We start from the raw sequence: 15,768 nt of genomic DNA, 5'->3' as shown, positions 1-15,768 counted from the left end.
TAGGACCTTTTTATATCCAAACTTTATTTTTTTTAACTGTATTCAAACAGATGTTCATATAGTATTCTATCTGGTAAGTTGAATCACATCTCTTAAATCTAAGTCTAATCTTCTTCTTTTGCCATGTCGCTTTCCAAATCAGTAAGTTTAGCTTGCCAGGTTGTATTTTTGCAGATATTGTTGGGAATAAAAAAGACAAATTATTTGTTTTCTGTCTCCTAATGATTCTCCTGACAGCTCTTTAATCCATTTTATTAAATCTTCTTTTTTTCCCCTCAAGTTTGTTTTGAAGTCCTGGAAAGTAAAACATCTTTTTTATTTCCTTTGTTATAGCAAATTTTTGTGGATTTTCTTTTGTTTTTATTAAATTGTAGTTCTCTTCATTTGTAGCTTCCATATTTAAGTCATTTTCCTCTGATTTGTATTCTATTGTCTGATTTATTTATTCTTTATCATTTTTTGAGTGTTGTTTAATTGTGAGTTTAGGTTAGAGATATGTTCATTTATGTCATCAAAGTTGTTTTTAATTTCATCATGTTTTAAGACAATTGTCATTTGAATGTTGCAGCATTGCGTATATTTTCTTCTGGAATGTATTTGCTTTGTCTTGAGTCATTGTTCCTGCAGATCTCTGATGTTCTACACTGGGGTCTTCAGCAGGAGGTGTTAGGTGTGGTTTTCTGTCTCTTTTAGATAAATATACAACATCCATTTTGTCTCCCTCCTATAAGTAGTTTTTCACCAGTACCATAGTCTCTTTAATTAGCTTTATCAAACCAGCCCATCTTAAAATCCAAACAACCAAATCTTGTGAAGTTATCTTTAGATATGGCTTCTGTAATCAAATATGATTCCAATTATCAAAACATCACTGAAAACAGTATTTTGTAACAGTTCTTTTCAGGGGTCTTATGATTATCAGCCAGCCAAGATTTCAGTCCAAAGTGTTTACCTGAAAGCTTTCCAGTAACTTCCACTTTAGAAGATTAACCAAAGGCCAAGGTTTTATTTTCTCTGCAAACAGTTCTTAAACTTAGAAATGCAGCTCAGTGTGTTTATAATCCCAGAAGGTCAGCAGTTTCTAAACATATATAGTTTGACTCTGTAGTAGATAGCCCAATGCTTTCTTCCCAGCTGTTTTTTGCTATTTCTGGGCGTCTTGCAGAGTCAATGCAGCTATAGTTTTCTCTAATCCTCCACTAGGTGTCAGTAGCTGTTCATTTTCCAGCTTTTAAAGCAAAGAGTTATAATTATTTTTATAATTTCATCAATACTTTTTGAGGTATGAAATTTTAACAGTTTTCTTAGTTTTCAAAGTTATCCACACAGTCATTTCAATAAATTTTGTTCCCCATACGTTTAATTCATTGCTTCTGTCTGTGGGAGGGTGGGGGTATAGTCTCCTCCCTTCTCACTTTGGGAGGATTTTTGCTTCTTGAGAATCTTTTCCTGGAAATCAGATACAAAATAGGAGAGAGAAGATTGAATTCCTCACCCAGTTTCAAGCACGCTGTTCACCATTGTTCTGGTTAGTGTCTTTGGACTTCGGCTGCAAGTAGCTTGGTGTAGCCAGCCTTTCTCCTGTTGGGTTAGAGGGCTTTCCCCCGCATTGAGTTGGACGACCGCCATCATTTCACAATCATCGGGGCACCTCTTTTTCTTCATTGCCTCTCTGGGACGACTTTAGACCCTTTAAGGTCCCCTGGCAGGATGAAACTAGCCATAGGGTGTGGAGCTGCGCTACAGCACAAAACCGGAAGTCCATATTATACGGTATATTTTCTTCAGGGCACCTTCATTCCCTTTTAAAGATTTTGACACTTGTTACTGAAGAAATTTACCTTATTGAAAAACTATGTATTTTTTTAAAAAAAATAAATTGATATTTTCATTTGAAATTACAGAGATCACAGATGACTTCCATCCCTAATGTGCATCAGATATTATATTAAAGAGTTAAACTGCTCTTTGTATTAATCAGGAAGTCTGTCATCATCTGTGTTTGCATATGGATGTAGTTTTCTCTTAAAATAGAAGCCATAAGGGCTGTATTTCTCAATCTTGGCAAGTTTAAGGTGTGTGGATGACAATTCCCAGAATTTCCCAGCCAAGATTAATCAAATCTCAAAGTTGTCAAGAAACACCCCGTAGGGGGTCCATGATTAGGACAGCAGGAAAAGGTAGTTAACACTTGCCCTTCTGCCTTAACCAAAAATCTCTCAAGAAAAGTTGCAGCTTTAGTCCATAAGGACCACAATATAAAGGATAAGGTTCAGCATCCTGCTGTGGACAAAATTCAGATTCAATCACCTCGCAACTTTTTAAAATGTGCAAAGAGTGAGTTATATATTCAGTAGAACTTTTAGATTAAGTGGCAGTGGGGCAAAGTAGATTTGTGTTCATATTAGTTGTAGCTCTGTGCCCCAACAGAGGATCAAAAGAATGTGGCAAGTGTATCTTGACCTGATTGGCCATTGGATTCTGGGAATTGTAGAATAGGAGACAGCGGTGTCTGGGACGGGTGAGTGTGGCTTGTCAGATCAGATGGCTGATGGCTGGTTGTAACATACAGTTTGAACCCCTGCACCCTTTGTACACATGTTGATGTGTTGATGGGTAGTGTTTTGATCACATTGCTATGAGCATCTTCTTACTTGTTTTAATCCTGCCGTGGATGCTGCTACTCATAGATCCATAGACAAGAAATATGGGGAATTCTCAAAGTCTTTGTTTATGATTCCCTAAAATGAAAAAAATAATGTGTTAACAACTCTCTTGTGTGAATAAAGTTTGTTATTAAGCTCAGGCAAGAAATAAACACACTGCCTTCAATACATTTTAATCTATATATCATAGAGGGATTACAGTACCTCAGCAGCCCATTGTGAAGATGCACAAATAAAGTTCCCAGCAAGCAAATCTTGCAACTGCTATTTTCTCACGTTCTGATGTGCCAACTTAACCCAGAATAGAAAAAGGGAACACTACTTATGGTTAGGAGTACACCATACTTTTGGAATGTGATCAGTGTAGTTTCTGTGCCCTGGAGGGAAAGTACTTGCCTTATAACATTACTTTTTATGAGTTCATTTGGCTGGAAAAACCTCTTTCTCTACGTATTTGCAGCATCCAAAAGTTTTAACATATTGGATTGCTTAGCACCCTTTTTATAATGTTCATGCAATCCGTTGTTTTTCTTTAAAGGCTGAGATCTGGGAGGGGAGAAATCATAATTGGAAATGCTGGTACTATCCATGTGTGGTGACATTTGCCTGTATCAAAGGTCCCAGTGTCTTTCTGATGACTAACTTGAAGAAAAAGGCTTTGACACAACCCACTCTATTGTTGCTTTTTACCCAGTGGCTTCTGGGAATTTTTTGCTTCCTGCCCCATGCCCATTCTTAGTTTCTTGCCAAATATCTCTGGCTGATGCCCTAAATCTCTAAGAGGGGAGTGAGCAAGGGGGGGACACACTTTGAATGGAAGGAGAAGTGAAGCAGCATAGGATTAAACTGGCCGTAAAAAACTTTAGGAAGAACATGTGAAAATCCCCAGTGTGTCCGGACCTAGAACTTGGTAAAGGATCATTTGCAAGGTTGCTACTTTTCCTGACATTTCTTGTATAAAAGTTATTTGTGACTGATGTACAAGAAAAAGAGTGCCAAGAAAGAGTAAGAAAGAACAAAGAAATACTTTTCATCACCACTCCTTGCAGGATCTCATGCTAATTCAAAGGGAATTATTAAAGTAGTAAAGCTGAAGTTCACTGTCTGATATTTTAGAAGTAAGACTGAAACCATTAATCATTTTTGAGACATATGATTCATCAAAGATTGTTACCTACTCAGTCTTAAAACATTTCTGACACAAAAAGACTGTTCATAGTGGATATATATTTTGTTTAGAAGAAATAGTGTTACTTCATTAAATATGCTCAAACTGTATTGTTCAGTATACAACATAGATATATCTATATAGTATAGATTCATGGATGTCTTGTAGGGTCACATAGGAATTAAGTGTTCATTTCAACTATGACTCAAACCATCATTCCTAAACTACTTCAATATAACAGAATAACGAAGTTGGGAGGGACCTTAAAGGTCTTCTAGTCCAACCCTGCTCGAGCAGCAGACCCTATGCTCTTTCAGACAAATGGCAGTCCAATCTCTTCTTAAAAATCTCCAGTTATGGGGCACCCATAACTTCTAGAGGCAAGCTGTTCCACTGATTGTTCTGTCAGGAAATTTCTCCTTATTTGTAGGTTGGTTCTCTCCTTAATTAGTTTCCATCCATTGCTTCTTGTCTTGCCTTCTGGTGCTTTGGAGAATAGGTTGTTTCCCCCACCTCCCCACCCTTCTTGTGGAAGCTCTTCAGATATTGGAACATTCCTATCATGTCACCTCTAATCCTTCTTTTCACTAGACTAGACATACCCAACTCCTTCTTCATATGTTTTAGCCTCCAGCCCCCTAATCATCTCTGTTGTTCTTCTCTGCATTGTCTCAACACCTTTTTTTGTATTGTGGTCATCAAAACTGGATGCAATATTCCAAGTGTGGTTTTACCAAGGCCTTATGAAGTGGTATTAACACCTCCTGTGGTCTTGATTCTGTCTCTCTGTTAATGCGGCTAAAACTCTGTTGGCTTTATTGGCAGCTGCAGCACACTGCTGGCTCATTTTTAAGTGATTGTTCACTAGGACTCCTAGATCCCTTTCATAGTTACTGCTATTGAGCAAGGTACCACCTATTCTGTATCTAGATTGTTTATGAAGATATTGAAGAGTATTGGGGTTAAAATGGAACCTTGGGGTACCCCACTGCATACTTCCCTCCATGTAGTGTGGTTCCATTGAGGACTACATGTTGAATGTGGTTTGTCAGCCAGTTGTGAATCCATCTGGTTGTAATGCTATCTATTCCACATATTTCTCTTACCAAGAAGTAGGTTGTGGTCTACTTTGTTGATTGCCTTACTGAAGTCTGAGTATACTATGTCCACAGCATTTCACTGGTCCACTAATTTAGTCACTTTGTCAAAGAATGCAATAAGATTGCAATGATCTGTTTTTGACAAACCCTTGTTAGCTTCTTGTTATAACTTTATATGAGGTTGAAAACAACTCCACTTTTGCAATTGATGCAAAATGCAACAATCTCATCTACAAAGAGGGATAGTGCTAGGTGCATTATTAACATATCTTGCAGATGCTGCATTGGTTGCAAATGACTTCAGGGCTCAATTCAGGGTTCTGGTTTTAACCTACAAGTAGTCCTCAACTTATAATGGTAATTGGGACTTCAGTTAACAAATACACAAAAATATTTATTCAGTTCCTAGAAGGATGACAGCAAGTTTGGCCAACTTGCTACCCTCTATGAAGATTACACTATAAATTAATTCCCACCTAATTAGCAGAATAAATAAAAAGTAGCCTAAAATAACCTTCCCCAATGCGTTATATCCCAAATATGTTAGTTTAGCTCCCATAATTCTTTCTCCTAAGGAGGGTATTTGATCTTGCTGTTCATCTTGGTTGCCTTATTTATATCTCCATCGTGTCCTTTTCCCAATGTGGTGCCTAGAAACTTGTAAGGACACTATATAAGGTAAAGGTAAAGGTTTCCCCGCACATGCGTGCTAGTCGTTTACAACTCTAGGGGCCGGTGCTCATCTCCGTTTCAAAGCCGAAGAGCCAGTGTTTGTCTGAGGACGACTCCGTGGTCATGTGGCCGGCATGACTAGACGCCAAAGGCGCACGGAATGCTGTTACCTTCCCACCGTAAGGACACTATATAGTACTATACAAATTAGTAGGAAGAAAGAGAAGGGAAGGGACTCTTTTTACCCTGGAACTTTATGAGTTCCTAAAAGTGGAATTGCAAACAGTTGACAATAGGTTTAGCCCATTGTGTGCTAGAAATGGAGTGTTCTGCTCATCTCATGATAATTAATCTTAATGTAGCTCCCTCTGCTTATTTCTCATTGCCTTGAATCTATAGCTAGTGTTTTCATTCTCTCGCTGCAGTTGTTGCTAGAACTTTTTCCTAACTTGCATCATTGCATTGTTTTAATCTGCAGTTGTTGCATCCACGGTGCAGCTTCTCACTGAGTCTATCCAGAGTCAGCTAGTCGATGAAACCAGGTTCCTTAACTGTTGCATCTGCTGTGCCGTGGTTGGGAATGGAGGAATTTTGAATGGGTCTCGCCAAGGGAAGAAGATAGATGCTCATGACTTTGTCTTCAGGTACAAGGAAGTTAGCAATCCTCTTCCTTTGAAAAGGGCAAAGGCCCCATTTCTGAGTGGTTATGGAGATATTAAAAAACCCACAAGATCCATGCTCTTAAACTTTCAGAACAAAATCTCAGATATTTGAGTCATTTACTTAGTTGTGCTTTGCTGATGACAACATTAAATTCCTCAGGCTTTGCTTCTATTGTTCCTTATAGGCTTAATGGGGCAGTCACCAAAGGTTTTGAGGAAGATGTTGGGACTAAGACTTCCTTCTATGGCTTTACAGTGAACACTATGAAGAATTCCCTTGTTGCTTATGCAGAATATGGCTTCACACAGATCCCACAGGGAAAGGTAAAAGCACAGCTATGTTCTTCTTTTCAACTGCAAGGTTGGGCTAAAATACTACTAACTTTAGTCACATTTGCTTTAATTGGGGTGGCTGGTTTTGCAGATTGTTGCCAGCAGAATACTTTTCAATCCAGGAAAATTGAAGGCAGAAGAAAATGCTTTATTAAAGTCTTTCCAGCTTCACTTTTTAAAAACCTTGTATGATCTTCAGGTGGTGGGCTTGATGCTAAAATAGCATCAATACAAAGATTCCCTGAATTAAGTTAACTATTTAAGCATTGGCGAAGGCTTTCAAAAGCAGTCAAGTTATGGCTGCACAATGCCCACTAAGTGATTATTGTAGAAGGAGTAAAAAAACGGGACAGAAATACAAAATGGTTTACTTGGGAAAAGGTATACATAATTGACTGGAATTATATACACGCTTCACTGCAACAATATTTTCCCTTGTCAAACCTCATGCTTACATTTCCTTTTATGTTGGTTGTAGGATGTACAGTACATTTTCATTCCATCAAACGTACGAGACTACATCATGCTTCGATCTGCCATATTGGGCAGTCAAGTCCCAGAGGGCTATGACAAGGGTGATACGTAAGTAATTCTGCTTGAACAATTCTTGTTCCTTTGCTTTGTGGTTATGAACCACATACAATGTTATTTTTAATTTTTTTAAACTTCTGGTTCATAGTGAGGCAGCTCATTGTATAGTCTTTTGAGGAAAAATGTTCATACAGCCAATCTCTGTTAAAAATTAACAATTGATATTATCAAAACATTACATTTCTAGTGCTGTTAGATTTATGTCATATTGCGTCATGCAGCTATGGTTGTTCTTAACCATTAATAGCAACTACAAGTAGTATTGTTATTGTTGAGAGGAACTCCATCCAATCAGTCTTGTCGGGCAAAATTTGTTCCTCTTCTATAATATACTTTAAACATAGTCTGTCTACAGAGCAAAATTAATTTCTGGGTCAGTTGTTCAAAAATTCAGTATGTTGAAATATTTTGCTTCATTCTGCATTTAAGTCAAATGATTTATTTTATTTATTTATTAGATTTTTATCTTACCTTCAATACTTTATAACTAACACAAGACAGTGAATGTATATTCCTCTTCCTGTTTTCCCCACAACAATTCTTGTGAGGTGGTTAGGCTGAGAGAGAGTGACTAGCTCAAACTCAGCCAGCTGGCTTTCATGTCCAAGGTGGGACAAGGAACTCACAATCTCCTGGTTTCTAAGCCAAGCACGTTAATCACTACACCAAACTGTCTCTTAATTTAGGTGTTCTTGTTTAATTGTAATCTTTGTTCCTTCTAGACCCCACTAGTGTTCAACCTTCAAAGTCCCATCCCATCAATTTTTAAAAAATAATTCAAAACAGCATTTTCCCACAAGAAGGATTCTTAAAACTTAATTCCAAATCTTATTTCTAATCCATCTGGTCCCTTAGACCATTTGTAACTTTCCAAAGTCTAAATTCCAATCACCGTTTGTTGTTTATTAAAAAAAAATTAACTCCTTAAACTTTATATAAAACTTATTTTGCTAGGGATTGAAGAAAACTCATCAATTGTTTTCAGATTTCTAATAGTTGAAAAGCAGTTAACAATCTCCAAAAGTGATTCAAAAATATGCAAATCTATTGTCCTTTTAAAGGCGCCAACTGTGGTTTGAATAAGATGGCTATTCCCTCATCTCCCAGAGCTCTATGTTTGCCAGAGACTGCTGTCTTGCTGTCTTCTCACAAGGAGCAACTGTCGGGAACATTTGTGGGTGATCTGAAGTCCTCTCCTTATCCAGAGAGGAATTACAAAGGGCTGGTCTACTCGCTGGCTCTTCATTCCACTATGATGGTCTGCTCTGCTTTTAGCAGAACTTGCTTGAATTTGACATTTCTTCCCCAGAAGTCACCTGAAACAGATGGCTTGTACTTCTGTTTCCTTGGCTTATCCCATTTCTAGGAGATTCTAAACATTGATAAACACCCTGTTTCTAATACTGTTTATGTGACAACACCCTCTCTCACTTTTGGCGATTGGATTGTGCATCCTCATCTCCATCTTGCATTATGTTCCTTTCCCTTTACAGAAATGTCCACTATATTAAAAAGCTTCTGCCTACAAAGCAGATAAATCTGTGGGCAACCCAATAGATTTCTTTAGATAGAATGTTTTCTGTATCACAGAGTCACATATGGTAACATAACTAGAAAGTGCACCAGAGAGACTGTTGCTGGAATGGAATGTCCACCGTTCGCTGTTCAGGCCAGGCCTGGAATAGATCACGGTCGGACGGGGCTTGGGCGGGTTGCCTCCGGGCCCCCGGAGCGGGGTGTGGGAATACCTACCTCCTTAGGGTGCCGTCGGTCAAAGAGTGTCGACTGGCGGCCCCCAGGGGGAGGGCGTTCTCTGTGGGCGCGCCAGACCTTTGGAACCGTTTACCGGTGGAGCTCCGGACAGCTCCCGACCTTCGCTCCTTCCGACGTGACCTAAAAACATATTCATTTGAACAAGCCGGCCTGGTCTGATGGGTTTAGGGGTATTTTAACATTTTGTATTAATCTATTTAATTGGGCTACTGTATTTAATATTTCTTTTAATTTTTATATATTGTATTTTATTGTATTGCCCTGTACACCGCCCTGAGTCCTTCGGGAGAAGGGCGGTATAAAAATTAAATTATTATTATTATTTCTGTCTCACATTTCCATAACAATAACACAACATATGCCTATGTTCACGCACAACTCCCCACATCCCTTATAAATCCTCCTCCTGTTGGTAGCACAATTTATAGAAAGGTATGGCGCAAGAGGATACCTCTCTTTGCATGCTATGCTATCCCCCCTCTTATGCCTCTCTCTCTTGAGCTGGAAAAAGTATAATTATTGAAGATGTGGCAAAAATTAGCTGAATCAAGAGGGCTTAGTATCCTGATGGGTCAGAATGAAGGACTCCATGGGTGGCATCGGAGGTCTCCTTTGACTTCTTGATACTAAGCTCCAAACCATGTGTCAAGCTTGAATAGCTGGAATCACATAGATTTTTTGTTTTTTTTACCATGAACACGTTTCAGATCTTACCAAGAGTGCCATTGTTCGGTTGCTCAAATTTTTTTCCAGTCATTGAATTGCTTAACCACAGAAGTGTTACTTCCTTTTGTTTCTTTCCACAGCCCTTGGAAATATTTTGGATCTGAGACATCTGCAGGGAAATTCAAGTTGCTGCACCCAGAATTCATGCATTATCTAAAAGAAAGGTGATGTTTCTGAGCTTTTTATTGCTGCAACAAAACTTGAAGTTAAGAACAGTTTGATTGCTCACTGAGTAGCATTTATGTATGAATGGCAGCCTGCACTTTACTTTTCACATACCCAAGGCAGGGGCAAAGCTGAGAAAGGGATCTGGATATTTTGTTGACTGGTGTGAACAATAACATAGAAGCAAACAGCAGCATAGAAGCATGTATTATATACCAGTTTGTCCTCTGGGCCTCTAATATTTGGGTTTTGTTCAAAACTCCTACTCTTTGATCTGGAAACCCTAATGACATTTAAAAGATCTTTGAAGAATAATACAAACATGAAAGCAGGAATTTGAAAACACCCCAGATCAGATTTTGTCAGTTTGGAAACCCAGCATGTCAGGGAGACATCTGAAGCCTTTCTATTTGCCAGATTCTTAACCAAGGAAAGATAACATTATCCCAATTTTTCCCCAGTAACATTTTCTGCTGAATTTGCCTCTTTCTGTTCCCAGGTTTTTAAAATCAGAAATTATTAATTCTCAGTTTGGTCATCTCTACATACCCAGCACTGGAGCACTTATGCTTTTAACGGCTCTACATACTTGCGATCAGGTAATAGTTCCCATAGTGTCACCTTTTCTAATTTTTAGTTGCTCACTAACAGACAATGGAGATTTAAAACTACTGGTGATGGTGAAAAACAGTGAAAGGAGGGAGGCATCAGATGGCAGACCAAGATGCATAAAATATACTTGTATTCTTTGGAGGAAATGGGAAAGTTGCTTTTTTGTTGTTGTTATTCCAAACCATGTGGCATTTAGACATCTGCCTCATGCTGGCTAGCCTTCCATCGGATGCAGCTTTGTTTCTCCAAGGGAATTCCTGCATGAAAGACTGTATTTCTTGGTCCAGGTCTGTCCCTCGCTCATCTTTTCACTTCCTCTCCTTCGATAGGTCAGTGCCTATGGATTCATCACAGAGAATTATAAATTGTTTTCAGATCATTACTATGAGCAGGAGAAAAAGCCCCTGGTCTTCTATGCCAATCATGATATGTTACTAGAAGCCGAGCTATGGAAGAACTTGCACCGAGTTGGCATCATGAAGCTCTATCGGCGATGAAGATAAGTAATTCTGTGGGGGAAAAACAAAGGTGCATTTTCCCTTGACTCTTTGTGCGAGAGCATTTCTCATGAAGAGGAACCCTTTTTTTGTCTCCAGAAATGAAATTGATCAGCAGCACACTCCAAGCATACTGGACAGCCGAGGACTCTAAGAACCGTTCCCACTGGATTTGGTAAAGACAGACCCATCTGCTGTTACAACAGTGTAGCCCGGAGATGCAGCAACATTACTGCTGTACAGGAGAAACTCAAATACAGTTTCATTGTATTTATTTATAGGCAAATATTCTCCTAGGCTTGCATACATTATGCAGAGGTGGGCATCAGTCCATTACCCTCCATTTAGGACACATCCATCTAATTGGTGCTGAGGACCATAGAACTGTGCTCACAAGTATCATTATACAGTCTAAATGCAGAAGGCCACAACCATCAGAACTCCTATTCACAAACTCTGCATGGCCTGCATCCAGTGAAAATGGCTTTACTGAAGGTGAATAAGTTCCAGTAAAGTGAATATTATTACAATACTATGGAATAGTTGTTTCTAGTAAGAAGGGATATCTTTGCCAGAATTTAAATCTGTCCTGGACTATATAGATCTCTCATGCACCCACGCTCCACAAACGTGAACTCAGGGATCCTTTGAGGTGTACAAATGTTGACCCACTTCTGTTTTCACAATCAGCTGCAATGGTACTGAGTAATTCTTCCATCTCCACAGTGGGAGAGATCAGCCTTCTAACTGGATGTTGTAAGGCTACTGAATGCTACAACATTCAAAATAAATCACTGCTAAGGAAGTTGCGGGCAATACCTCTAAAAATGTTTCAGTAGCCTGAATTTCTCTGAAGGAGAACTATGGTTTGGGAAAAGGGATAGTTGCAGATGAAATGTTACGTGCAGAATACCTAACAAATTCAAGTGTTCTTATTAAATGTATTTATATATAAAGTAGCAATAAATTTGAAGGTGTTACTGCTACTCAAATGATTCAGTTTTCTTTAAGGGATGGAGAACACATGGTTTGGCACCTATGAAATATCAAAAAGCAAAATAGCCCTCCAAACAATAAATAGAAACAGCCAGTTTAATCTAGTGATTAAGGCACCGAGGTAAAATGAGAAGGCTGTGAGTTCTAGTCCCAACCTTAATCATGAAAGTCACCTGGGTGATCTTGGGCCAGTCATTCTTTCAGCCCACAATATCAGACTCAGGCAACAAACTGGTCAGTCAATTCCCATCACAACCAATGGATCAACACTTGGTCACCTGAAAAAAAAAGTAGACCCTGCATTTGTGGGAAAACACTAGGAAGAAAAAACAAACAGAAGAGGGATGAACAAGAGGCTAAAGGATCAGGAGGCAGACTATTAAGGCAAAGGATGTGGGATTGTGGCACATGATTATTCTCACAATATAGCCTTTCAGTTATCCTTAGCTCCAAACAACATACTCCCCTTTTTAGATGGCAGCACAAGAGTAGGGCTACTTTAGTCAGTCTGATAGTGGCCATATAACTAGCCATATCAGGTATTGTAAAGGAAGTTGGAAGTTTTTCCCTTTTCTGGTCTTTTTAATTTTTCTCCCATTGGAGGTTGGCATCTATCTGCCCTTCAGGATAAATCAGACTAGAACAGGGGTGTCAAACTAAATTTCATTGAGGGCCGCATCAGCATTGAGGTTGCCCTCAGGGGGCTGGGTGGGTATGGCCAGGATGGGCGTGGCCTACTGGGTGGGCATGGCTAGAGTGCGTATGGCCTACTTGGGTGGGCGTGGCCAGCTCTACATCATTGGCATCAAGGGTGCCTATGGGGGCCTGGGCAGGAGTGGGTCAGATCTGAGCGTCTCTGGCAGTAGGAGGGACTCTGGGCCAGGGCCAAGGCAGTGGGGGCCATTCCCTCACTGTTTCCAGGATGGCTTTGTGGGCCACATGAAACCACTTCCCGGGCCGGATCCGGCCCCTGGGCCTTGTGTTTGACATGTCTGGACTAGAACATCAACACCTGTATCACTATAAGGTTACAGTAATAGAACCTTGCAAGTCTGAATGTGCCTCCCCTCTCCCTTCCGTTATCTTCAAAGAGAACCAGGGAAGATTATGTCTGAAATGCTTTCTCAAATTATTTTTCTGCCCCAGACTCAAGATTTCATTTATCTGACTGTGGCCTTGGCTGTGACTTTTTCTTGTATTCCTCAGTATTATTCCTACTCCCCATAAAGCACCACAAATTCCAGAATTATCACTTTTACTTGATTCCACTTCTTGCACCCATAGGGGTGAAAATAAGACCTCTCTAGGACTCCATCTCAGATGGAAGTCTTTGAAAGTTCAATAGAAACCCTCAAAGAAGAGAGCTCACAATAGGAAGGAGCCGACTGACTAGTGGATTTACTTTCCCAGAAGACCAGGGCTGATAGGGTCAGTTGGCTGGGTCAACTAGCTGAGATCTGGAATACTATAAATGCAGCAGTTCCCAACCTTTTTGGCTCCACGGACTGCCAGCAGTAGTGGCAGCAGGGGGAATGGTTTCGCACACGTAATATGCTACCCATGTGCATATGAAGCTTCACATGCTCCCCCGCCGCTGGCACGGCCAATTCCCAACGGCGGGGGTGGGGAATCCTTGCTCATAATGCATTTAACCACCTTATGAGAATTAAGCACGTTCTCTGCATAGAATTTGCTAACGAGATTAGGGTTTACATTTTCTTCTGTAAATTTTTGGCAGGAGTTTTGGCTTTGTCTTCTGCCTATAGTAGTATTCCTTGCCATGAAATGGCAGTAAATACTGTTGCCAATTTCACACAATCTCAGTTGGAGCCCCAAGGTTGCCTGAGAGTGGACTGGGAGGCTAGGGTTGCAAATTGCCAACCATTGTGATACAGTAACATCTGTAATCCTTCATTTGTTCCCATTGTTCTGAATCCAGTTATTCCAGTCTAAGAATTCTAGAAAGTTTGTTAAAGCATTTGTATAATTTATAATATAGGTAGGTCATGCTAGACATGTGCCACTCCACTGGATCTCCTCCCTCCTTTTTGGAAGCAAATGGGGGGGGGGAGGGTTGGGGTTTTTTGTTTTGTTTTGCTGTTGGCATCAGGGTCCTGTTTGGTTACTTTTTGTATAATTGTCTTTTCACCAAAGAACTCACATATACCTTCCCACTGACTCTTGGGAGCTCAGAGACCTCCATTTGTAACCTTGCCTGCTTTACAATTGTATTGAGACATGAAACAAAAAGTCTTTCCCTAAGAACCCTTTCTTCTGCTATATAATTTTCTCATTGTTATTGTATGTAGAATATTCAGAAGTGACCCTTTCCCTGCAATGTAAAAAGGTAAGGAGCCAGCGCTTGTCCGAGGACGTCTCCGTGGTCATGTGGCCGGCATGACTAGACGCCAAAGGCGCACGGAACGCTGTTACCTTCCCACCGGAGTGGTCCCTATTTTTCTACTTGCATTTTTACGTGCTTTCGAACTGCTAGGTTGGCAGAAGCTGGGGCGAGTAACAGGCGCTCACTCTGTTACGCGGCACTCGGGATTCGACCCGCCAAACTGCCGACCTTCCGATCGACAAGCTCAGCGTCCTAACCCACTGAGCCACCGCGTCCCCCTTCCCTGCAATGTAGCACAGCACAATTTACAATTATAGGATGCTGGGACCAGATCTTTTTCTATGGTGTGTAGAACTGGCTGCAGATTCTGAATTCCAAACTTTTAAATTCTTACAGAAGACGGTGGGGAAACAATCTAGAGTAATTCAAGGTTTCATGTTAGGGTTTGTGTTTTATATTTAACAAGAGGCTACCAGATGTATTTAAATTGCAAATTGGCAGTAGTGGAATCTTCCTCCCTTTATGGTGTTTTCCTTTAATGCTTTCTCATAGCCTTTCTCTCTTCTCCTTTCCCTATTGGTATTTTAAATCTCTAGAAAATTGGAATGACTCCTATTACATGCCCTCTTTATGTCAGGTTTGAACCTTTAATTGATTTCACAATGTGTCTTCAGTTACTTTAACCCACTTATTGCTTTAATCAAAACTCTAGAGAAAAGTCATGTTTACATGTTTATATATGTTTAAGGGGTCAAAGCCAACAATATTTTTTATATCAGGAAGGAACAACTTTTTTTTCTAGGATGTAGCTTCAGGGCCTTTGAATAACAAGTTGGAGTTGATCTCATCCAAACTAAGTGGAAATGGAATCCTCCCAAATGGGCAGAGCCAAGATAATTTTAATTTTTTTCAAGCTTGCCTGCTTAACAGCTGTATTGAGACATGAAACAAATATTATTAAAATTGACTTAAGTCTTAACAATTTCCTATATGTAATCATTTTCACTTGCTCTCAGGTTAAAAAATAAAATTTCAGTTGCTACTTACAGAAAAGTCTCAGACATCTGCCCACAGTTGCTGAAAAGCAGTGATGCCATAACAGAATTCATGGTAAGAAACAGAGTCACCAAATAATTTATTTTAAAAATTCTCAGCAAAATTGGAGAAGGGGAAAAAAAATCTAGCACTATCCAGATACACCCAAGCTATACGATGTCATCCCTCTGCTCTTTCCAAAGGGGGCACGCTTTGTTTCATAGGGTGTACCTCATCAGTAAATGCAGCCGTATTAAATGAGCAAGACAGCATTGCAAAGTGCCTAGGGGGGAAAAAGTACCTAAAGTGAGAGGGGAGGAGTAACTCTAACTTTGGTCCACATGGGCCAAAATTCCCTCTCAAACTAATTAAGCCACTAGATTCCAAAAAGCAACAGAAAGGGTAACCTTGTGAACACCTCACACAAG

At 39.8% G+C, this 15,768-nt stretch overlaps 1 protein-coding gene across 1 annotated transcript in view; it reads left to right on the top strand.

Moving 5' to 3' along the window:
- Window positions 1–12,060, top strand: part of ST6GALNAC2 (ST6 N-acetylgalactosaminide alpha-2,6-sialyltransferase 2) — a gene marked incomplete at its 5' end in the record, with an annotated part of 32,240 nt that extends 20,180 nt beyond the window's left edge. Inside the window, 6 exons of the mRNA XM_081319010.1 lie at window positions 6,085–6,250; window positions 6,454–6,592; window positions 7,080–7,183; window positions 9,772–9,855; window positions 10,356–10,455; window positions 10,798–12,060. Coding sequence (XP_081175136.1) covers window positions 6,085–6,250; window positions 6,454–6,592; window positions 7,080–7,183; window positions 9,772–9,855; window positions 10,356–10,455; window positions 10,798–10,965 — 761 coding nt within the window. The 3' untranslated portion in view covers window positions 10,966–12,060. The remainder of the gene's footprint in view (window positions 1–6,084; window positions 6,251–6,453; window positions 6,593–7,079; window positions 7,184–9,771; window positions 9,856–10,355; window positions 10,456–10,797) is intronic.
- Between the last annotated feature and the right edge of the window lie 3,708 nt (window positions 12,061–15,768).

This window comes from Vipera berus, assembly GCF_964194415.1.
Source record: "Vipera berus genome assembly, chromosome: 2".
Lineage (NCBI taxonomy): Eukaryota > Metazoa > Chordata > Lepidosauria > Squamata > Viperidae > Vipera > Vipera berus.
The sequence above is the reverse complement of the archived record's forward strand: the minus strand, read 5'-3'. Positions and strand labels throughout refer to the sequence as shown.